The sequence below is a fragment of the Coregonus clupeaformis genome, chromosome 11 (genome assembly GCF_020615455.1).
Source record: "Coregonus clupeaformis isolate EN_2021a chromosome 11, ASM2061545v1, whole genome shotgun sequence".
NCBI lineage: Eukaryota > Metazoa > Chordata > Actinopteri > Salmoniformes > Salmonidae > Coregonus > Coregonus clupeaformis.
Window position 1 is genome coordinate 44,982,755 of NC_059202.1, and position 23,532 is coordinate 45,006,286.

At 41.4% G+C, this 23,532-nt stretch overlaps 1 protein-coding gene across 14 annotated transcripts in view; it reads left to right on the plus strand.

Annotated features, from left to right (window-relative positions):
• Nucleotides 1-23,532, plus strand: part of LOC121577027 (casein kinase I) — a 60,817-nt gene that overhangs the window by 13,057 nt on the left and 24,228 nt on the right. For all 14 annotated transcript variants that reach the window (XM_041890718.2, XM_041890717.2, XM_041890721.1 and 11 more), the window contains exons 2-4: nucleotides 13,195-13,542; nucleotides 17,875-17,915; nucleotides 18,191-18,260. In XM_041890718.2, coding sequence (XP_041746652.1) covers nucleotides 13,365-13,542; nucleotides 17,875-17,915; nucleotides 18,191-18,260 — 289 coding nt within the window. In that variant the 5' untranslated portion in view covers nucleotides 13,195-13,364. The remainder of the gene's footprint in view (nucleotides 1-13,194; nucleotides 13,543-17,874; nucleotides 17,916-18,190; nucleotides 18,261-23,532) is intronic.

Here is a 23,532-nt window from a genome sequence, read left to right on the forward strand (position 1 = left end):
GGCTGCCCGGCCAAACTGAGCAATCGGGGGACAAGGGCCTTGGTCAGGGAGGTGACCAAAAACCCGATGGTCACTCTGACAGAGCTCCAGAGTTCCTTTGGGTAGATGTGAGAACCTTCCAGAAGGACACCTATCTCTGCAGCACTCCACCAATCAGGCTTTTATGGTAGAGTAGCCAGACGAAAGCCACTCCTCAGTAAAAGGCACATGACAGCCCGCTTGGAGTTTGCCAAAAGCCACCTAAAGGACTCTGACCATGAGAAACAAGATTCTCTGGTCTGATGACCAAGATTGAACTCTTTGGCCTGAAGGCCAAGCGTCATGTCTGGAGGAAACCCGGCACCATCCCTACAGTGAAGCATGGTGGAGGCAGAAGCATGCTGTGGGGATGTTTTTCAGCGGCAGGGACACTAGTCAGGATCAAGGGAAAGATGAACGGCGCAAAGTACAGAGATCCTTGATGAAAACCTACTCCAGAGCGCTCAGGACCTCAGACTGGGGAAAAGGTTCACCTTACAACAGGACAACGACCCTAAGCACACAGCCAAGGCAACACAGTAGTGGCTTCGGGACAAGTCTCTGAATGTCCTTGAGTGGCCCAGCCAGAGCCCGGACTTGAACCCGATCGAACATCTCTGGAGAGACCTGAAAATAGCTGTGCAGCAATGCTCCCCATCCAACCTGACAGAGCTTGAGAGGATCTGCAGAGAAGAATGGGAGAAACTCCCCAAATACAGGTGTGCCAAGCTTGTAGCGTCATACCCAAGAAGACTCGAGGCTGTAATCGCTGCCAAAGGTGCATCAACAAAGTACTGATTTAAAGGGTCTGAATACTTTTATGTACATGTGATATTTCAGTTTCTTTCTGTTTATTTGTTGCAAAAATGTCTAAACCTGTTTTTTCTTTCATGTATGGAATATTGTGTGTAGATTGATATATTTTTTTAATCAATTTTAGAAAAAGGCTGTAACGTAACAAAAGTGGAAAAAGTCAAGGGGTCTGATTACTTTCGGAATGCACTGTACATTCAAAAGGCGTCACACCAAAGGACTAAGAAACTGACCCCTTTTATGGCAATGGCAGAGAAGTGCAATATTTTGATACATCTTTCTAATAAGGCTTACAATCTGTTCAGGCCATGTGCTCCAACCATGTCTTCTGTACTTTCTCTTTGCAAGAGAACCCTCCCCAGTGCAATGGTGCCCAAATGCTGGCTCGTTGTTTAATCACAGAATTGTGTCACACCAAGTGGACATTGCTTTTAGGGACAAATTTAATCAATCAGAACCATTTGGAAATATCATGAAAAGACTTGGAGATTTGTTTCTTGAAATAAACTTCTGTGTTATAACTAAAATAGTAGGTGAATGGATATTATTATTATTTTTCCATTAATTTAAGTTCACATTTTCACAGCCTTATCTGGGACAGTCACACCGTTGGTCAATTGTCACGTTTGGTTCAAAATTATAAGAAAACTAATGATACACTTTAGGGCTGACCCCATTTAGTCGATTGTTTGGTGGATAGGCTGTTGGTCAACCAAGATTTCTTTAGTCGAGGAAGTAGCAAAAAATGTTTAATGGACTGATCCATTGTGGAGGCTGTGGGGATGGCACAGTCCATCAGTCTAAGACGTGCTACTGAAATTGTATATGGTTATATTATGTGTAAACAACGGTGCGACACTAAAAATTATATTATTTGATAACGAATGCGCTTTCTCCTGTGTTGGATAGTGGTCAATGTCCGTGGTTCTGAAACACATCAGTGCACTGTTGAATTGGCACCTTTTCCTAGACCATGTTGCTATGTGCATAATAGCAACGTTAACCAGCATATTGCTGTTAAGAACTATGCGGTGGAGGCAGCAGCGGAGTTAGGAGACGAGAAAACAGCCCTTGCCTTAATTGTCTAATAAAAGTGAGGAGAGAGGAAACCCCAACTTAATTAGGTCTATAATCAATAGCCTAACTGTTAAATGTGCCTGTTTTTTAAAAAAATAAATCATCAATATATCTACAGAAATAAGACAGATCCTGCTTCTGTTGCCTGTTTGAGTGTTTAATAGCCTACTGATTCCTTGAGCAGCAAGCCTCACTCAACCATATGTTGGATAAACAATTTAACAAATTCTGCTGTTTTTAATCATTTCTATGCTGTAATAAAGGCTTTACACTTTTTTTCGTTAGACCAGCCTCTTGTATTATTTATAATTTATTTTGTGTTGTTTACACTGTTCCAAATTGTCCGATTTAAATTATATTTAGAATAATAATAACAACCCTCCTTTTCCTTGATCTCCTTATTGGTATTATTATTATGATCATCATTATAATAAGTAATGTCATTATCATTAGTAGGCTTAGTATAGCAGCCTTGTATAACCACCATCGAGCTGTAAGCCTAAGAGCGCATCCTGTCTTAATACCGTAACTTACTTAAGCCAATATTTCAATACTTACAGTGGGGAGAACAAGTATTTGATACACTGCTGATTTTGCAGGTTTTCCTACTTACAAAGCATGTAGAGGTCTGTAATTTTTGATCATAGGTACACTTCAACTGTGAGAGACGGAATCTAAAACAAAAATCCAGAAAATCACATTGTATGATTTTTAAGTAATTAATTTGCATTTTATTGCATGACATACAGTGGGGGAAAAAAGTATTTAGTCAGCCACCAATTGTGCAAGTTCTCCCACTTAAAAAGATGAGAGAGGCCTGTAATTTTCATCATAGGTACACGTCAACTATGACAGACAAAATGAGGGGGAAAAATCCAGAAAATCACATTGTAGGATTTTTTATGAATTTATTTGCAGATTATGGTGGAAAATAAGTATTTGGTCAATAAAAAAAGTTTCTCAATACTTTGTTATATACCCTTTGTTGGCAATGACACAGGTCAAACGTTTTTTGTAAGTCTTCACAAGGTTTTCACACACTGTTGCTGGTATTTTGGCCCATTCCTCCATGCAGATCTCCTCTAGAGCAGTGATGTTTTGGGGCTGTCGCTGGGCAACACGGACTTTCAACTCCCTCCAAATATTTTCTATGGGGTTGAGATCTGGAGACTGGCTAGGCCACTCCAGGACCTTGAAATGCTTCTTACGAAGCCACTCCTTCGTTGCCCGGGCGGTGTGTTTGGGATCATTGTCATGCTGAAAGACCCAGCCACGTTTCATCTTCAATGCCCTTGCTGATGGAAGGAGGTTTTCACTCAAAATCTCACGATACATGGCCCCATTTCATTCTTTCCTTTACACGGATCAGTCGTCCTGGTCCCTTTGCAGAAAACCATCCCCAAAGCATGATGTTTCCACCCCCATGCTTCACAGTAGGTATGGTGTTCTTTGGATGCAACTCAGCATTCTTTGTCCTCCAAACACGACGAGTTGAGTTTTTACGAAAAAGTTCTATTTTGGTTTCATCTGACCATATGACATTCTCCCAATCCTCTTCTGGATCATCCAAATGCACTCTAGCAAACTTCAGACGGGCCTGGACATGTCTGGCACTGCAGGATTTGAGTCCCTGGCGGCGTAGTGTGTTACTGATGGTAGGCTTTGTGACTTTGGTCCCAGCTCTCTGCAGGTCATTCACTAGGTCCCCCCGTGTGGTTCTGGGATTTTTGCTCACCGTTCTTGTGATCATTTTGACCCCACGGGGTGAGATCTTGCGTGGAGCCCCAGATCGAGGGAGATTATCAGTGGTCTTGTATGTCTTCCATTTCCTAATAATTGCTCCCACAGTTGATTTCTTCAAACCAAGCTGCTTACCTATTGCAGATTCAGTCTTCCCAGCCTGGTGCAGGTCTACAATTTTGTTTCTGGTGTCCTTTGACAGCTCTTTGGTCTTGGCCATAGTGGAGTTTGGAGTGTGACTGTTTGAGGTTGTGGACAGGTGTCTTTTATACTGATAACAAGTTCAAACAGGTGCCATTAATACAGGTAACGAGTGGAGGACAGAGGAGCCTCTAAAAGAAGAAGTTACAGGTCTGTGAGAGCCAGAAATCTTGCTTGTTTGTAGGTGACCAAATACTTATTTTCCACCATCATTTGCAAATAAATTCATAAAAAATCCTACAATGTGATTTTCTGGATTTTTTCTCTCTCAATTTTGTCTGTCATAGTTGACGTGTACCTATGATGAAAATTACAGGCCTCTCTCATCTTTTTAAGTGGGAGAACTTGCACAATTGGTGGCTGACTAAATACTTTTTTTCCCCACTGTAAGTATTTGATCACCTACCAACCAGTAAGAATTCCGGCTCTCACAGACCTGTTAGTTTTTCTTTTAAGAAGCCCTCCTGTTCTCCACTCATTACCTGTATTAACTGCACCTGTTTGAACTTGTTACCTGTATAAAAGACACCTGTCCACACACTCAATCAAACAGACTCCAACCTCTCCACAATGGCCAAGACCAGAGAGCTGTGTAAGGACATCAGGGATAAAATTGTAGACCTGCACAAGGCTGGGATGGGCTACAGGACAATAGGCAAGCAGCTTGGTGAGAAGGCAACAACTGTTGGCGCAATTATTAGAAAATGGAAGAAGTTCAAGATGATGGTCAATCACCCTCGGTCTGGGGCTCTATGCAAGATCTCACCTCGTGGGGCATCAATGATCATGAGGAAGGTGAGGGATCAGCCCAGAACTACACGGCAGGTCCTGGTCAATGACCTGAAGAGAGCTGGGACCACAGTCTCAAAGAAAACCATTAGTAACACACTACGCCGTCATGGATTAAAATCCTGCAGCTCACTTAAGGTCCCCCTGCTCAAGCCAGCGCATGTCCAGGCCAGTCTGAAGTTTGCCAATGACCATCTGGATGATCCAGAGGAGGAATGGGAGAAGGTCATGTGGTCTGATGAGACAAAAATAGAGCTTTTTGGTCTAAACTCCACTCGCCGTGTTTGGAGGAAGAAGAAGGATGAGTGCAACACCAAGAACACCATCCCAACCGTGAAGCATGGAGGTGGAAACACAATTTTTTGGGGATGCTTTTCTGCAAAGGGGACAGGACGACTGCACCGTATTGAGGGGAGGATGGATGGGGCCATGTATCGCGAGATCTTGGCCAACAACCTCCTTCCCTCAGTAAGAGCATTGAAGATGGGTCGTGGTTGGGTCTTCCAGCATGACAACGACCCAAAACACACAGCCAGGGCAACTAAGGAGTGGCTCCGTAAGAAGCATCTCAAGGTCCTGGAGTGGCCTAGCCAGTCTCCAGACCTGAACCCAATAGAAAATCTTTGGAGGGAGCTGAAAGTCTGTATTGCCCAGCGACAGCCCCGAAACCTGAAGGATCTGGAGAAGGTCTGTATGGGGGAGTGGGCCAAAATCCCTGCTGCAGTGTGTGCAAACCTGGTCAAGACCTACTGGAAACATATGATCTCTGTAATTGCAAACAAAGGTTTCTGTACCAAATATTAAGTTCTGCTTTTCTGATGTATCAAATACTTATGTCATGCAATAAAATGCTAATTATTTACTTAAAAATCATACAATGTGATTTTCTGGATTTTTGTTTTAGATTCCGTCTCTCACAATTGAAGTGTAACTATGATAAAAATTACAGACCTCTACATGCTTTGTAAGTAGGAAAACCTGCAAAATCGGCAGTGTATCAAATACTTGTTCTCCCCACTGTATATAGGCCACAGTATCATTCAATAATGTATTTGTTCATGTCATCACACAGCATACGAGTCATTCATGATTTGAAATGCAATCAAGCATTTTAGTTTTAAAATAAAATAACAAAGTGACCATTGAATAATTAATGTAAATAAATAGGCCTAAACCATTCCATTTCGGGAAACTGTTTTTAGTCTTTGCTGTAATAAAGGCTTTACAAAAAAACTAAAATGTTATAACAGACTCTCTGGTATGCTTATAATTTATTTAGTGTTTTCCAAACAGTCAGAAAAAGTATATTGCAATCTAACAGCACCTGTTTGGCACACATAATATGCACACAGTGCTTGCTCCTTACCTTATTTTTCTTGATTTCCAGTATTTCCCCCCAACTAGTCAAATGTATTCCACACATCTGACTTCCCCTTTACCTCCTGAGCAACCAGTAAACATTCCCCCGTTTCGAGTTTATTTGTCATGTCCTCTTCATCCAGTTTGCTGTCACGTGTGACGTGTTCAGAGTTTATAACCAATTTATTGATGTGATTATGATTTTCTATTGGCCTAGGTCCTATTTGTTATGTGCATGCAATCCATACATGTGTCATGGAAAGAGAGCAAGGGTTGCGGGAATAGGGAATGTTTTTTCTAAACAAATTATGGTAACAACTTTTCAGTCAGAAATGGCTGTAATTATGTTGCAGCTTCAGCAACATGGACAGCACGATTCACACTGATGTTCTGTGGTGGTCGCTGCAGCAGGTTAGTCACACAGTCACTTGCTGTCTTTTTTTTTAACAGCGCAGCACGTCTGAGCCAGGCCTGGCACAATCAAATCAATTACGGTCAAACTCTCGCTAGTCACTTATTTTTTCATCAAACAGTTTGCTTAAAACATCAGACGAGCTTAGTTAGGGCTGGGCGATATGGCCTAGAAATCATAGCTCTTATTTTTTGTAACTTATGGGCGATTCACAATCTCAATATTTTTTTTTATAAATTAAATAAGCGTTGTACAGTTAAAGGTCAAATACACTGCATTTCAAACATCAATAATCTAATGAATTCAGAGCTTGTGAAGTTATACCTAGGGTAAATATAAGCCTTCCACAACCATAAGACCCACTATTAATTTAATGATTTTATCAAAAAGAGCAGACGCTCTTATCCAGAGCGACTTACAGTTAGTGAATACATTTTTTTTTTTTATACTGGCCCCCCGTGGGAAACGAACCCACAACCCTGGCGTTGCAAACGCCATGCTCTATCAACTGAGCTACATCCCTGCCGGCCATTCCCTCCCCTACCCTGGACGACGCTGGGCCAATTGTGCGCCGCCCATGAGTCTCCCGGTCGCGGCCGGCTGCGACAGAGCCTGGATTCGAACCAGGATCTCTAGTAGCACAGTTAGCACTGCGATGCAGTGCCTTAGACCACTGCGCCACTCAGGAGACTAGGGATGACCAGGGATGTTCTCATGATAAGTGTGTGAATTTGACAATTTTCTGTCCTGCTAAGCATTCAAAATGTAACGAGTACTTTTGGGTGTCAGGGAAAATGTATGGAGTAAAAAGTACATTATTTTCTTTAGGAATGTAGAAGTAAAAGTAGTCAAAAATATAAATAGTAAACTACAGATACCCCAAAAAACTACTTAAGTAGTACCTTTCACCACTGATTATATCACGATTTTTGCCAATTTAAGTTATATTTGTGTTCGCCATGATGGACAAAAAAAAGGGGGTATCACATCAACTACCCACACTTATCTCTGGACAAACAAGACTTGCATGGAAAACGAACAGGAAACACAATGTTAAGGCCCTGATTCGTAACAGGTGAGATTTTCAGTTATCAAAAAACATTTCAACTCTTCAGATGTGCACCTTTGACTTAGGGGTGGGCGATATGAACAAAAATTCATATCACGATATTTTCCACTGTCCGGACGATAACGATATAATATCACGATATACTGTAAAAAAATGTTTTAACATTTTATGAGCCCTTCAAAGTTAATAAATGACTAAATATTGCTTTTAACCTTAAAGAAAAGGAAGGGGGCATTGCACATTTTTTAAATTATTATTTGTTTTACTTCTGTGGTAAACCTGTGCAAACATGAAACATGAACAAAGGTATATGAGTTAAATATAAAGTAACATTTTATTTAAAAAAAATATTTAAAGTACTCAGGATGTAAACTTTTTCCTGCCAAATATAAGTGCAGTCTTTTTTCAGCATAACACCGGTCATTATGAATTGAAGTTGTAAACCTTTTCAAATTAACAGCATTAACCAGACAGTCTGTATGTTTCTCAGTTCAGCATGTAACAATTCACTGCCTCCCTCTTCACAAGTTCCGTGCCACGAACACCAGCCTATTGACAGTTTCTGGCTTCAAAGTTGCCCTGTGGCATGTGACCACATTGCCCCCAGTGTTAAATGCTCTCTCAGAGGGTGAACTTGTGGCAGGGATGCATAAGTATTTCTTTGTCAGACAACTCAATTGTGGGAAGTTGGATGCGTGAACTCGCCACCACTCCAAAGGATCAGCCTCACTGTCTGCTGCCATCATCAGAGTGTAGCTGTCCAGCTCTTGCTCGATGACCTGTCTCTGGTTTCTTAAGGCAGGTGCACTACTGGTTTTCTTAAAGAAGCTCCCAAGGCTCTTCTTGGACTTCTTTGCTGATTGTGGAGCAGTGGCAGCTTCATTCTCTCTCTCACTCCGGTCCTCTTCAAAAGAGAAGTCTTCCACGGCTGTGTTCCCTACCAGGAGGGCTTCTGTCTCGGAGGCAGCTCTCACCTTCACCTCCACCAGCATCTCAGTGGTCATGTAGGTGGTCTTGAACCTTGGGTCCAGAAAGGTAGTCATGGTGAGTAGCTCATCTGTTTCAGGGTCGGTGTATTTGTCATTCAGGTAATTGAGGACCCTCATCTTAATCTCTCCGGTCAGTTTGGCTTCGCCCTCATTTGATTTCAGAACCTCTGTCTTGAACAAATGGAGGACTGGCTTCAGATAGGACACACTCACGTATGTCTCCCCTGACAGGGCATCTGTGAAATCCTGGAGGGGCTTAAGTGCTGCCGTGATAGATTCAAAGACCTCAATGTCTTGCCAGGAGGGTGCAAGGTGCCGTGTTTTTTTTGTCTGCTGACAGGACTTGTGTGATGGCCTTTTCCTGCTCCAGGACTCTTTCCATCATCTGCAGTCGAGATCCCCACCTTGTCGTGGATTCCGTGATGAGCTTGTGGAGGGGCAGGCTCAGTTTATCCTGTTTACTTGTCAGGGCCTTCTGCTTCTTCCAACTATAGGAAAATGTGCTGACCACTTTCTTGCACACTCCTGTGGCCCGGGAAACCCGAGGTTCGTTTTGGACACTCCTCTCTGCATAATAAAATGGTGAAAAATAATTACGTATGAATCACAATTATTCAATAGATATAACATAGCATCTGCTGTAATTACAACAATTTACAGCATGGACACTGGACATGATTACAAATTTAATCCATCTATAGATTTACAAACAACTGTTGTGATTAAGAGAGCTATGTTGCTTTAGAAAAGGGGATCATTTATTGGGTAGGCTATTTATTATTGAATGAGAGTATCGATTCATATATTGAAACCATAGGCTAATGTATCAATTATAAATAAAAGCAATGTAATGTTTGGATATTGCACACATTTACAAATTACAAATATTCTAGATTTGAATAGCTGTGTATATCCGGCTTAACGTATAATAAGGATGAGGCAGTGTAGTCAGCTCTAACTTTAAACAGAGGAGATTAAGAATATAATAGTTATTCAGCATTTAATGTTTTAAAGTGACTTTATTTTTCTACCTAGCTCTGCGTTTTGGACGTTGAAACTTACCAATAGCAATGTGTAGCCTGTGTCCGAAACACCCTATTCTTGTCCATTTGTTCAGCTCCAATGCTTTGTCGGAAGTCATACATACTTGACGCGACTATTTCAAGCCCCAGGATGAAAGTGCCTCCCTCAGCCCAGCTGCAATTATTTCTCCAGTGTGGTCGTCTAGGAAATAAGAGGTCTGAAGGCATTTGCTTTGCAGCTTCCAGTTGTCGTCAATGTAATGAATCGTGAGGCTAATGTATGGCTCTGTGGTCTGGCTTGACCATAAGTCGGCAGTGGTAGAGAAGAATGCAGCGTTACGAATTTCGTTGGCAACTCTGTCCCGACATTCTGTGTAGAGTTCTGACAGACATGTTTTGCTCAAGTATTTACGGCTCGGGATCTCGTATCTTGTGTCTAGAGTTCGAATCAACTTTCTGAAACAGTCTTTCTCCACAGTTTGTATTGGTTCCATGTCTTTTGCTATGTGATACGTAATTGCACTCGTTATGTCATTCCACTTCTTGCTCTTCTTGTCAGTTCCAAACGAAAGAAAAGGCCCCCTTTTTTCGAACCAATTCTTCGTCGTCCTGCAAATCAACCTCTAGCGTTATTTTCCTTGTCTTCAGTCATCCTCAATGCTTGATTTTCAGACACTTTTGCTAACGAAAGGAGTTTACTTCACTAAATGTTCGCTTACTCTGCAGTTGCGCATGCTTGTTTGTTGACTTTGATTGGCAGGCAGATCGCGCGTAATGTCCATGCTTCTAGTTTTTTTTTTGTTGCTAAAAAAGGCTATGTTTCTAGTAAAATAAACCATTTGAACTAGCCCATTAGGCTGTATCACTCGACAGAAATGTTGAACCAAACAAAAACGCCTTATTTCATACATTAATTTAGCATGATATGGCAAAATCTATATCATGGCACAACATCATACCGGTATACTGCCCACCCCTACTTTGACTGTGTTGTCATTGGCAACAACCTCTGTTCTTATTGTGTTACTATTGCACAGTACCTCACCTCCCTGTCACTTCAGGCCAGTGTTTTACTGACATGCCAATTTCACTGCCGCCAAATCAGTTTAGGTCTAATCATAACATTTCAAAGGGAGAATCCCCAGGGACAGGTAGCTATTTATAAGGCCTGCTCAGCTGTGTTTGTGGTTCCCCGTGTTGCCATACACAGACAGTCTCAAACCACCACAGCCCTTGAATAGGGAGGTTAAGGAGACTGGCACATCTCTCTCATTCCTCTTCACGACCTTGGCAGGTAGACCCTGAAGATTCTCTTGCCTATCTGCACTGCCTCTGTAGTCTGTACATCTATCTGAGGTGGAATAAGATCAATTACGCAAATGCTGGCTTGGAGGTTGTTCCAGTAATAGCCTCTACCAGCAGTCTCCTGGGAGGGATGGCTGATAAAAAAAATGTAAGCCCCTGTATGTAACTGAGATTTATGGGTCTTCATATTGCAGCTTTTTTGCTGAGACTTTATTTTTTTTGTGTGTTGGTGGCCTGATTTTGGTGGTATTTGTGTTGCGAATTACACTGTTCATGTTGAGATAGCTTTCAAGCCTGTTGTAAAGAGAGGAGAGATGAGACTGGGACTCATCTTTTATGGAGCCACCAATGGAAAAATGAAAAAGTAAATGTCATAGCACAGATTTTCAAAATAAAGTATTAGATTTTTGTGTGTACACGTACAGATATGTGCATCAACATAGTTTGAGAGGTAATAATACAGTGGGGGGGAAAAGTATTTAGTCAGCCACCAATTGTGCAAGTTCTCCCACTTAAAAAGATGAGAGAGGCCTGTAATTTTCATCATAGGTACACGTCAACTATGACAGACAAAATGAGGAAAAAAAATCCTGAAAATCACATTGTAGGATTTTTTATGAATTTATTTGCAAATTATGGTGGAAAATAAGTATTTGGTCAATAACAAAAGTTTATCAATACTTTGTTATATACCCTTTGTTGGCAATGACACAGGTCAAACGTTTTCTGTAAGTCTTCACAAGGTTTTCACACACTGTTGCTGGTATTTTGGCCCATTCCTCCATGCAGATCTCCTCTAGAGCAGTGATGTTTTGGGGCTGTCGCTGGGCAACACAGACTTTCAACTCCCTACAAATATTTTCTATGGGGTTGAGATCTGGAGACTGGCTAGGCCACTCCAGGACCTTGAAATGCTTCTTACGAAGCCACTCCTTCGTTGCCCGGGCGGTGTGTTTGGGATCATTGTCATGCTGAAAGACCCAGTCACGTTTCATCTTCAATGCCTTTGCTGATGGAAGGAGGTTTTCACTCAAAATCTCACGATACATGGCCCCATTCATTCTTTCCTTTACACGGATCAGTCGTCCTGGTCCCTTTGCAGAAAAACAGCCCCAAAGCATGATGTTTCCACCCCCATGCTTCACAGTAGGTATGGTGTTCTTTGGATGCAACTCAGCATTCTTTGTCCTCCAAACACGACGAGTTGAGTTTTTACCAAAAAGTTATATTTTGGTTTCATCTGACCATATGACATTCTCCCAATCCTCTTCTGGATCATCCAAATGCACTCTAGCAAACTTCAGATGGGCCTGGACATGTACTGGCATAAGCAGGGGGACACGTCTGGCACTGCAGGATTTGAGTCCCTGGCGGCGTAGTGTGTTACTGATGGTAGGCTTTGTTACTTTGGTCCCAGCTCTCTGCAGGTCATTCACTAGGTCCCCCCGTGTGGTTCTGGGATTTTTGCTCACCGTTCTTGTGATCATTTTGACCCCACGGGGTGAGATCTTGCGTGGAGCCCCAGATCGAGGGAGATTATCAGTGGTCTTGTATGTCTTCCATTTCCTAATAATTGCTCCCACAGTTGATTTCTTCAAACCAAGCTGCTTACCTATTGCAGATTCAGTCTTCCCAGCCTGGTGCAGGTCTACAATTTTGTTTCTGGTGTCCTTTGACAGCTCTTTGGTCTTGGCCATAGTGGAGTTTGGAGTGTGACTGTTTGAGGTTGTGGACAGGTGTCTTTTATACTGATAACAAGTTCAAACAGGTGCCATTAATACAGGTAACGAGTGGAGGACAGAGGAGCCTCTTAAAGAAGAAGTTACAGGTCTGTGAGAGTCAGAAATCTTGCTTGTTTGTAGGTGACCAAATACTTATTTTCCACCATAATTTGCAAATAAATTCATAAAAAATCCTACAATGTGATTTTCTAAGTTTTTTTCTCACAATTTGTCTGTCATAGTTGACGTGTACCTATGATGAAAATTACAGGCCTCTCTCATCTTTTTAAGTGGGAGAACTTGCACAATTGGTGGCTGACTAAATAGTTTTGTCCCCCACTGTATGTGAACATGTAGCCCTAGGTTGGGGCTAAGTATTAGCCTAGCCCTTTGTAAAGTACAGTAACCTATATGTGAAAAACCTGTGAATAGTGCAGGATGGCACACACATCTGAACTGTCCAGCAAGCTTGTCAAATTGAGGATAAGTATGTAAGCTACTTTTGTAAAAGTGGTCTGATTTTATTATTATCGTTTTTGTTTTGTATAGTTATTTTATTCTGCAGGTCCTTGTGGGGTGGGTTTGTCATGGTTTCTCAATACCTAGTCACTGCATAGCTTATCTCAGCAGGACACTTAAATTGGTCAATTTCTGACACTTCCTTTCCCCTTGTTTCCAGGATACCTGTGAAAGCTCTCGCTCCCCCACCCCAATGTCGAGGTCGCAGTGACAGGGCTGGGCAGAGGCAGAGCCCGGTGCCCCGGCCCCTTTGCCCAGCTGAGGAGCAGCCCCTGACAGGGAGCACACCTTCTCCCTGTGCCTCCTGTCTTCTGGGGGGCACCTTGAGCCATGGAGCACCCACGGGAAAAAGAGGGTGAGCGGCCGGCGCGCAGCAGCAAGGCGGGTCAGGGGCGCAGCGGGCACTCGCGCCCCTCGGGATCAGGCTCCTCCGGAGTGCTCATGGTGGGGCCCAACTTCCGTGTGGGCAAGAAGATCGGCTGTGGTAACTTTGGAGAGCTGAAGCTAGGTAAGAAATTACCACCGTTTCAAGAATACGTTTGGTACTTTTTTTGGTGCTTGGAAATGGCGATAGACTGTATGTATGAAAATGTGTTTAACAATTCAAATCAAATCAAATTAAATTGTATTGGTCACATGCGCCGAATACAACAGGTGCAGACATTACAGTGAAATGATTACTTACAGCCCTTAACCAACAGTGCATTTATTTTTAACAAAAAAAGTACAAATAAAACAACAACAAAAAAGTGTTGAGAAAAAAAGAGCAGAAGTAAAATAAAATAACAGTAGGGAGGCTATATATACAGGGGGGTACCGGTGCAGAGTCAATGTGCGGGGGCACCGGCTAGTTGAGATAGTTGAAGTAATATGTACATGTGGGTAGAGTTAAAGTGACTATGCATAAATAATTAACAGAGTAGCAGCAGCGTAAAAAGGATGGGGTGGGGGGGCAGTGCAAATAGTCCGGGTAGCCATGATTAGCTGTTCAGGAGTCTTATGGCTTGGGGGTAGAAGCTGTTGAGAAGTCTTTTGGACCTAGACTTGGCACTCCGGTACCGCTTGCCGTGCTGTAGCAGGGAGAACAGTCTATGACTAGGGTGGCTGGAGTCTTTGACAATTTTGAGGGCCTTCCTCTGACACCGCCTGTTATAGAGGTCCTGGGTGGCAGGAAGCTTGGCCCCAGTGATGTACTGGGCCGTACGCACAATTCCTCTTGGAAATGTAAAACCTTGTTCATTGATGAATTCCTAATGACAGAGTCAGTGCCCTCTTCTCACCCTCACTATCAAAATGTACATGTGGGTCAACTGTGTACACTTAGATAATCGAACTCATCAAATCTTGTCATAATATCTCAACACGATGATTAAAGTTGTATGCAATCACTGCATCATAATGAGTTCAGGCCCCAGCTACTCTGCAAAGGCTGTATACACCGGAATTGAGATACAGATTACATTGGCGGAAAATAAGACGTATTTCATTTTCATTATCGATAATTACGTCACATTGAGAGCTGAATGTCTATCCAACTGCACCTCCACTACGACTTGATCTCATTATTACATCTGACATCTCACAGCCTGAGGTGACTTAAAGGCTTGAAAAAATGACCTGAGCTTATGCATGGGTGTGCCTGCTCATAAGAAGACCCCTCTGCTTTTTTCCCACCGAATATGCCGTTAATGTTGCCATGTTTCAGGCATGCTGAAAGAATGTAATTGGATTCATAATAAGATTTTAAGCCCTTTCTTTGTTCCTTTTATTATCTAGCCAGCAAAGGGACATACAGTACCTGCATGGTAAATAGGAGGAGGCTGTTCTTCTGTAGAGAAGCTGCAGGGATTAGAGAGCCAATGTTATTCATTTGGATTTGTGTACAGTACAGCAGACCTATCTCTGGTTGCCATTCAGTGAAAGTAGGCCCTACACACAGCATTGCTCTGTTTTCTTTTACCAGTTTGAGCTTATGTGTTTCGCTCATTGGGCCTATTTCACATCACCTGTAGCCTGCAACTGACTAAGATCTCTGGATTGTCTAATGAACATATTCTCCAAGCAGAACAGTGAGGAGCATGAAGCCATTAAATGAAATGAGCTATAACCAGAAAAGCTTTACTGTTTGTACTGAAATGGCTCAGTTCTGAAACTGGTTGAGAGACTGAGATTCTCCTCCTCTCTACTCTGCTGCCTCCCACGTGGGTAATAGTCTGGGAGGGGGTGGACGAGAGAATGGCCTGTTCTCTGGTATTCTCCACGCATGCACTGTGCTGCTGAGCAGTCAGAGGTTCTCTGAGGCCTGTTGTTTGCCTGTGGCGTTGTCACTCAGCCTGTGGCAGGGTTCCATAGAGTGTGGCTGGGTTCCATAGGTTCATATACTCACTTATGAGGAATTTAAGAATGGCCTTAATTGCCCTGACATTTAGAACGCTGGACTGCTATTGCTAGATGGAAGTTGAGAAGAGATAAGCCTACAGGTGCAAGACATCTTAAGAAGCAGATGTGAATACTAACTGTCTTAGGAGGGAGTTGTTATTCAGTCCTGTATTCTTCTCTAGAATGAATCAAATTTGACTTTGTTAATCAGGAGACCTCACCACAAATCGTTGGAATTTCAACATTGAACATTTTCAGTGGTCAAACGTAGAGGATTGTGAAAAGCAAATGTCAGAAGGTGTCTTTGTGGAGCCGGTGTTAACCAGGAAAGAAGCCTCCATGTGTACACTAAACAATGTACCCTTTGAAATTTAAAAGAATAATCCACTCAAATACAATCGTTTGGTATTTTTTTCATTAGTCCCAAAAATGTTGCAGTTCAGCAGTCAATATTTCAATATATAGCACTTTCAAGCAGGCAGAAATACAGCCGGCATGACACCTTTTGCATCATACGATGCAAAAGGTGTGTTTCTGCCTTCGTGAACAGCAAGAGCTCAGATACACATGAAATTACCCCAGGAATTGATAGAACATTGTTCAGAGATGCCAAAATATATAACGTTCAAAATGGGTGAATCTTTCCTTTTTAAGTCTGGCATCTCAAAATATGTCTGGTCTATTTCAAAACACTTAATTTCACCTTATGGACTACGCTAAGTATTTTAATTCTACAATTAACCATATTCTCCCACTGCCCTACGTATTTCCCCACACTTCTATAAAGTATCATTGCACTGATATGCGCAGGATCAATACATCAAAACACAAGCCCTGTTCTCACTTTCCCAGCTAGTGTCGCACTGTTGGCATCACCACTTTCATTCTCAGCTTGCTCCGCAAACGCACTTCACTTCTCTCTCCAAGATGACACCTTTTGTAATGTGATATGACTTAGTGAGCAAGGCATACAGTCTCTCCAATTACCATCAGAGAGACAGATAATTGGAGTAAAATGGAGGCCAAAAGTTTATTTATTCATCCGAAATTGGTAGTTTCATGCAAGACGTGCATCTAATAGGCTACACATGATAGGGTTCATGGTATTGCACAATAAGCATATTCAGATGCCTAATGGTGCATTAGAAGCCCCTGGTTGTCCTCCTCACCTCAACTGTCCAATGGGAACCTCCGCATTTATCAAATGTACATGCCTCTGACTTTCCAGTCACTGTTTGTTCAGTCATCGCTGTTATTTGTGAAGCATGTGTCTTTGAGAGATATGGGAGTTTAGATGATTCCTTAAGATTCCTAAAAGGTTCCTTGGTGGCTGCACTGTATGTACCACCATAGTCTCCGTTCAAGGCAATGATGGCATAATGGGTGGACTGACAGCCATTTTGAGTGTACCCATGCCAGGAAGTAAAAGCAGGAAGTGTACCCTTCAGTCTGTGCTGTGATTTGTTGAGTCAACTCAACTGACATTACAAAAAATATAGTCCATTGCATGAGCCACATCAGTTAGTATCTACATTACCATGGCAATCCAGCATAATCCCAGTCGGTATTAGAACGTCTCGGCCCTGCCCACCTGTGGGGAAAACAATCTGTGGTTACCTAGCTTACCCCATTGGCTTACAGCAAAAACTAGACTTTTTTTCAAACTGAATTTTCTTGTCTGCTTGTTTTAGTCAATTACAAAACTACATTTTAGAAAATTACAACATGTCTAAAGATTATTTTTCAACATTGCCTGCTCCCGAGCGTTCTCACTACTTAGAAAAACTTAATATTGTAGGGCTTCCCTCATGCCCCTTTTCATGACTGTGCTAGGAGCCACATGAGTGAGTGCTAGCTAGCTACTGACCGGTACATAGCTAGCCAAGACCATCAACACGAACAAACGGACTATGCAGCTACAAGTAGTGAGTGGAGTTACAAACAGACTATACTAAACAAGTTAAATGTCTTACCTGTGATTAAATGTTTTCCCACACACGTAGCTACACTGGGTCCCCACATTTCCCACTCTCCCGCGCTGAGTAGCCTGAAGCCACAGGGCTCTTCTTGCCAGCTCTATCCCTATGTAGGAATATTGCGATTTTCTTACCTGGTTACATGTACATTGAACAACACAGCAGCTTTTTGGCACGTTTTGTTATTTCTGTATAACAAAAAAACGACGACGAAGTTGGCTCTTTTACAATGGGGTTCAATGGGACATTTATTTTGTTTTCCCCGATTTTGTGGACGTAGTAGAGGGGAATTGATAGAAATGATTGCATTTCAATACCAGGAAGCCATTGTGAGTGTACCCACGTGTTTGCCAGTCAAATTAGCAGGGTTAGAGCTTCCAAGCCCGTTCTATTCATTCTATTTCTGTGGTGCCACCTCACATCTGTTTTGAAATAAGTAGTTTACCCAGCCTTCTAATAAACTTTTTTTTTTTTTTTTTTTTTAGGTAAAAACCTCTACACCAACGAGTATGTTGCAATAAAATTGGTAAGTATGTAGTCTTATTTCTGTATCTTTCCCATATGAGATTGTATTATTTCAATGAGCAGCTCTTAAAATCACACCTGGAGTGAACATTGCCTATTTACATATTATTTTATTTTGAAGAAATACGCATTTGTAAACCTGAATTTGAAAGTTGTTTGTTGAATGATAATTAATTTGAATAATGTACCTATTTAGGTGTACTTCTTATTGTTGAAGTGTAGTGAATGAAAAGCCCTCCTTCAACTGAATTGTTTCCTTTTGTATTCCCGCTCCAGGAACCAATAAAGTCAAGGGCACCACAGCTGCATTTGGAGTACCGGTTTTACAAAACATTAGGTTGCACGGGTAAGACCTTCACTCTGTTAACCACCCATTTATCTCCATCCTCTCTCTTCCTCGGCTCACTAATCATTCCTACTGACTTGAGGTCACCTCAGATTGGTGAGGTTCTGTATGAAGAAAGACTGTGCCCGTTCTTAACTGTCACACAAAAGAAGAATTAACAAGCCCTGCTGTTATATCAATTTCACTGTGCCTCCATGTATTTGTATTTATTATGGATCCCCATTAGCTGCTGCCAAGACACATTGCCATGGTGTCTCCCTGAATATTATCTTTTTATAAGTCTGATGTGGTGATGGTGATCACTTTACTATTGTTCTCAACAGTAGTCCAGTTCTATATGGGATGACTGCTTTCTGTTTGAAACCCCCCACCCCCCAATCACTGAAGACAATCACAGGAAGTGCAGTCTTTTCACAGTTACACAGCTGTTGTGACACAGCTTCCAGTGTTACCTTTGCATGGGAGTCATTGACAGGACCAGTGTTTAGACATGAGATAGTGTCACTGTCAGCGTTGGTGGAAGGCAGATGTAAATCTCAAATATAAGGTGTTGCATAGGTGTGTTGTGGCCATTCCTCTTGGGTAGCGTAGGCCAAGCAAGTATCATCAATCAATTAACTGATAAATCCATCAATGGGTACATCAGAGTTGTATCAGTCACATTTCTAGTACAAAGTCAGGGTCGAAACAAAAGTTAGCTAAGCAGACAGAGAATAGAAAATTCCTATGCGCAATATGTAGAAATCGCTCAGCCATTACCTGGTTGCTAAAATTCTATCACGTTCGCCTAATTTCAGTTTGTGACCAAACAAGATAATCATTGTACAATCTAAACCGCTGTGAAATAGCTTTGCAATAACCAAAAATATAGTTTGAAGCTAGTGTACCAAACCGAAAGTAAAAAGACACAAAAGCTAAACTTCACGACGGGAAGCATAGAAATAACACACACAGGATGGATCTAACGCTTATCAGACTTTATTTCAATGAGAATTACATATCTATAATTCAAATTGTATGTGAATTTGGTCGGGTCACCCACAAAGCTACATAATACTGAACCTTTAATTATATTAAATAACCAATGATGCAATGCCATCTAGCATACAACATCATTGCGGCAAAAAGATGTGTGCATTTATTGTTAACATGTAGCCTATGCTATTATCCTTATCTGGCCCCTTGAATCATATCTGAAACCAGCCCCCTTGACAAAGGTGTTCTGCACCCCTGTAGTAGAGTAATGATGAGTCCCTTGGCAGTGTCAAGCACCTCACTCTTGAGGAGTGGGAAAATGGCTGCCTCTGCTAGTTTAATAGCAGAAGTGGTAAAGGTGCATTGGGTCGTGCCTGAGGCTGCACTGCCTCACAGGCTGATGTTTTTACAACTTCACCCATTCTTTCCCATCAGCCAACCAAATTCAAATTGCAAACAGAGGGACCGCAAGAACCCTTTCATGCGGTGGTGCCTAAGTGATGCAGCTGAAAAAAGGTAAGCAACATTGCATCCAAAAACACTGAAATATCTAGACTATTTCCAATTGATATATATTGATATAGATTAGCTAGCAGCTTTACTGGTTAGTTATATTTTCAAATGATCTAGCTTAGCTAACTAGCTTCATGTGGTTGGCTGTTTGTCTACATAATGCAGCAAGTACAGTTACAACTGTTACAAACTGCTTAGCTACCTATTTTCTCTGAAGCAATTAGCTCATCGCAAGCTGTAACTTAGCTGGCTGGTAAGCTATATTTTTGCATCTAATTAACACAATGCAGGCTCCTCCCAGTCTGGTCAGTCTACTTAGAGGCATTAAAGGCTGGTGGGGCTCAAAGCTAGCAGTTTCACTCGCAGCCTCCAAGACTGGTCTATGTGCAAGGCTCCTCAGAGGCTGATCAGAGTAAGTAGGGATGATAATATGCCATTTAGCAGACGCTTTTATCCAAAGCGACTTACAGTCATGTGTGCATACATTTTTACGTATGGGTGGTCCCGGGGATCGAACCCACTACCCTGGCGTTACAAGCGCCTTGCTCTACCAATTGAGCTACAGAGGACCATAATAAAGGTTCCTCCCAGGCTGGTCAGTGTAAATAGGGGGCTCGGAGGCTTCTCTATTATAGGCTCCTTGCAGGCTAGTCAAGAGTCCTTGCAGGCTGAGTAAATAGAGCTGCTGGTCTATACGTAAATTATTTTGTAAAACAATCAAACTACTAATTTCTCAATGTGAGATATAATTTAAAAAGACACTGAAATAGGAACATATTTTTAAAACTAGTTTTGTGATTTTAATACTTGTCAAACACTTACTGCATGTTAAGCTCTATTTATGCAGTGTGCATAGGCATAAATTGCAGCACTGAAAGTTAAGACTTTGATAGTTTAATTTCATGTCCTTTTACATTGAATTTAAGTGTGATGTTTCAATAATGCTTCCTTTTGTTTTTCAGGTAAGGTAAAGAAGAATAAGATGACTAAAAGGTAAAGGAGAAGAAGAGGGCTAAAAGTAAAGGGTTCTTTAGAGGTTAAAGGGTTTTGTTACAGTGGGGAGAACAAGTATTTGATACACTGCCGATTTTGCAGGTTTTCCTACTTACAAAGCATGTAGAGGTCTGTAATTTTATCATAGGTACACTTTAACTGTGAGAGACGGAATCTAAAACAAAAATCCAGAAAATCACATTGTATGATTTTTAAGCAATTAATTAGCATTTTATTGCATGACATAAGTATTTGATACATCAGAAAAGCAGAACTTAATATTTGGTACAGAAACCTTTGTTTGCAATTACAGAGATCATACGGTTCCTGTAGGTCTTGACCAGGTTTGCACACACTGCAGGGATTTTGGCCCACTCCTCCATACAGACCTTCTCCAGATCCTTCAGGTTTCGGGGCTGTCGCTGGGCAATACGGACTTTCAGCTCCCTCCAAAGATTTTCTATTGGGTTTAGGTCTGGAGACTGGCTAGGCCACTCCAGGACCTTGAGATGCTTCTTACGGAGCCACTCCTTAGTTGCCCTGGCTGTGTGTTTCAGGTCGTTGTCATGCTGGAAGACCCAGCCACGACCCATCTTCAATGCTCTTATTGAGGGAAGGAGGTTGTTGGCCAAGATCTCGCGATACATGGCCCCATCCATCCTCCCCTCAATACGGTGCAGTCGTCCTGTCCCCTTTGCAGAAAAGCATCCCCAAAGAATGATGTTTCCACCTCCATGCTTCACGGTTGGGATGATGTTCTTGGGGTTGTACTCATCCTTCTTCTTCCTCCAAACACGGCGAGTGGAGTTTAGACCAAAAAGCTCTATTTTTGTCTCATCAGACCACATAACCTTCTCCCATTCCTCCTCTGGATCATCCAGATGGTCATTGGCAAACTTCAGACTGGCCTGGACATGCGCTGGCTTGAGCAGGGGGACCTTGCGTGCGCTGCAAGATTTTAATCCATGACGGCGTAGTGTGTTACTAATGGTTTTCTTTGAGACTGTGGTCCCAGCTCTCTTCAGGTCATTGACCAGGTCCTGCCGTGTAGTTCTGGGCTGATCCCTCACCTTCCTCATGATCATTGATGCCCCACGAGGTGAGATCTTGCATGGAGCCCCAGACCGAGGGTGATTGACCGTCATCTTGAACTTCTTCCATTTTCTAATAATTGCGCCAACAGTTGTTGCCTTCTCACCAAGCTGCTTGCCTATTGTCCTGTAGCCCATCCCAGCCTTGTGCAGGTCTACAATTTTATCCCTGATGTCCTTACACAGCTCTCTGGTCTTGGCCATTGTGGAGAGGTTGGAGTCTGTTTGATTGAGTGTGTGGACAGGTGTCTTTTATACAGGTAACGAGTTCAAACAGGTGCAGTTAATACAGGTAATGAGTGGAGAACAGGAGGGCTTCTTAAAGAAAAACTAACAGGTCTGTGAGAGCCGGAATTCTTACTGGTTGGTAGGTGATCAAATACTTATGTCATGCAATAAAATGCAAATTAATTACTTAAAAATCATACAATGTGATTTTCTGGATTTTTGTTTTAGATTTCGTCTCTCACAGTTGAAGTGTACCTATGATAAAAATTACAGACCTCTACATGTTTTGTAAGTAGGAAAACCTGCGAAATCGGCAGTGTATCAAATATTTGTTCTCCCCACTGTATATCTGTATTGCCTCTCATAAGTTTGTTGGTTATGTTATATTGAAGAGTTTATTTCCAAAATGCTATATCCACCAATTTTTCACATTTGTGTTTTTTCATCAGAAATAATTGCCTATGGGTACTTTTATGTGTGTAAAATGTTACTGTTCTCAGATTTTTATTAATAGATTTTAGATGTGTATGAAAAATTGTTTTTTTTGCAAACCATTATATATCCATTGTTTAGCTGGAAAGGAATATCCGTATCCTGCATATTTGACGGTGATATGTGGTTGCCTCACCGAGCTATTTTAAGATTAATACACTTACTGTATGCCACTCTGATAAATGACTAAAATGTCAAATGTAAATGTTTTACACACATATCTCATATTACTGTATTGACTTTATTTCAAAAATAATATTGACGTCACAAATGTATAATTTGAACAGTTTATTAAAAATGTAGTTATTTGTTACAATTGACTGTGTAAAATCTAGCAGTACTACTTATTTCTCTGTGAGTGAGGTGGATATATAGCATTTTGCAAAAAAAACATTTTTTGTCTCTCTGGAATGAAACCATCAAGTGATAGAAGATATAGAAGAGGTCAAACTCTTCATATGTTCAGGGGGGTTCCCAACAAAAGTAGTCCATCTTTGTTTGTGTTTATTTACAGTATATTGCAATATGTACTGAAATTGTAGTTCATTTTCTAAATGTATTTGTGAAATAAAAATGGATATACATTTCTATCAACCGTCAGACTCCAATTGTATTTTCTCAATGTTTTTATTTTATTATATTTATAGTCTGTGCACCAGGGTTTGTGCCAATTCCAATTGAATTTTAAATGTAAATTAAAGAATTCACTCATGAAGTGGAGAATTGACGTTGAATTAAATTTGAATTCAAAGAATCTTCAAGTTATGGAATTGGAATTAAATTGGAATTAGACTGTTTAGACTTTTTAGATTGTAATTGTAAAAACATTTAATCTTTGGAATTTCATTGGAATAAAATATTTTAACATTTCCCAGTTAAAGGAATTAATGCAGATAGTATCAAATTGACTGTAGGGTTTGTTTTTAATCATTCCAACCTGCATTCCTATATTCTTAGTATAGCTAGGCTGTCTGAACAGT